General features: G+C 67.4%; 1 protein-coding gene across 1 annotated transcript in view; it reads right to left on the bottom strand.

The window, feature by feature from the left end:
* Window positions 1-1,033, bottom strand: part of LOC112962249 (DLA class II histocompatibility antigen, DR-1 beta chain-like) — a 2,176-nt gene extending 1,143 nt beyond the window's left edge. Inside the window, exons 1-2 of the mRNA XM_026058238.1 lie at window positions 831-1,033; window positions 6-514 (exon numbers count right to left, since the gene is read on the bottom strand). Coding sequence (XP_025914023.1) covers window positions 6-514; window positions 831-936 — 615 coding nt within the window. The 5' untranslated portion in view covers window positions 937-1,033. The remainder of the gene's footprint in view (window positions 1-5; window positions 515-830) is intronic.
* Between the last annotated feature and the right edge of the window lie 16 nt (window positions 1,034-1,049).

The following is a 1,049-nucleotide window of genomic DNA, read 5'->3' as shown; positions in this document are numbered from 1 at the left end:
CATGCAGGATGTGTCCAGGGAGGACACAAGGGGCTCGTGTCCTCTTGGCAGGGTGCAGGGACCTTGCCCAGGCCCCTGCTGTGGGCACAGCTGTGTACGGACGCTCCCCTCCCACGATCCCAGTGGCCTGGCTCATCGCCATCCTCCAGGGACGCCCCCTGTGCCCCGCCCTGGGCTGCCGGCAGTGTGGAGGGTGTGGGGGTGTCCCAGCCCTGCCAGACCCAGGGCTCTCCCGTGCACTCACCTCTCCTCTCCACGGTGAAAGGGGAGAACACCCCATAGTTGTGCCGGCACAACCTGTCCACCTCACCCTGTTCCCGCTCAATGATGTCTGGCTGGCTGTTCCAGTACTTGGCCTCTGGTTCACCCAGGGGGCTGTCGGCCATGTAGAACCCTACGTTGCTGTCGAAGTGCAGCAATGGCTGCCGGTTGTGGATGTACCTCACCAAAAACCTCACCCGCTCAGTGCCGTTGACATACTGACACTCGGCCTTAACCATCTCCAGGAAATACCCTGTTGTGCAGAGAGAGGAAGGTCACGGTGCCCCAGTTTGTCCCCCTTCCCAGGCACCCTCAGCCCCCACGCAGGGTGGAGGGGGCAGAGCGCAGCTCCCAAGGCTGGGGAGGGCACGGGGACGCCTCGGAGACACCCCAAACCAAACGCGTCTCGCCCCACGGAGACACCTGCAGCCCCCTGCCCCCAGGCTGCCCAGCACGGATGACGGCAGACACGGGGGCACCAGGGGGCTCTCCCGAACCCCAGCACCTCCATGGGGAGTCTGTGCCGTCTGACCCCCGATGCCATCCCCCCGCCGGGGGGCTCGGCTCACCTGTCGTCTCCTTGCCATGAGCCCCGCGGGCTCCCAACACCGCCAGCACCACCAGCGCTGCCCCAACCCAGCACCTCCCGGCGCCCCGCACGCGGCCGGTCCCCATGGCTGCTCCCAGAGGAGGCTGGAGAGGTGCCGGGACCCCGAGCGAKCCCAGCTCTGCCGCCTCGGGGTATCAGCCTGGACCCTGCCCAGCGTGGGGGCTGAGGGATTCCCCAG

This window comes from Apteryx rowi, unplaced genomic scaffold (assembly GCF_003343035.1).
Source record: "Apteryx rowi isolate R43461 unplaced genomic scaffold, aptRow1 scaffold_1445, whole genome shotgun sequence".
NCBI lineage: Eukaryota > Metazoa > Chordata > Aves > Apterygiformes > Apterygidae > Apteryx > Apteryx rowi.
The sequence above is the reverse complement of the archived record's forward strand: the minus strand, read 5'-3'. Positions and strand labels throughout refer to the sequence as shown.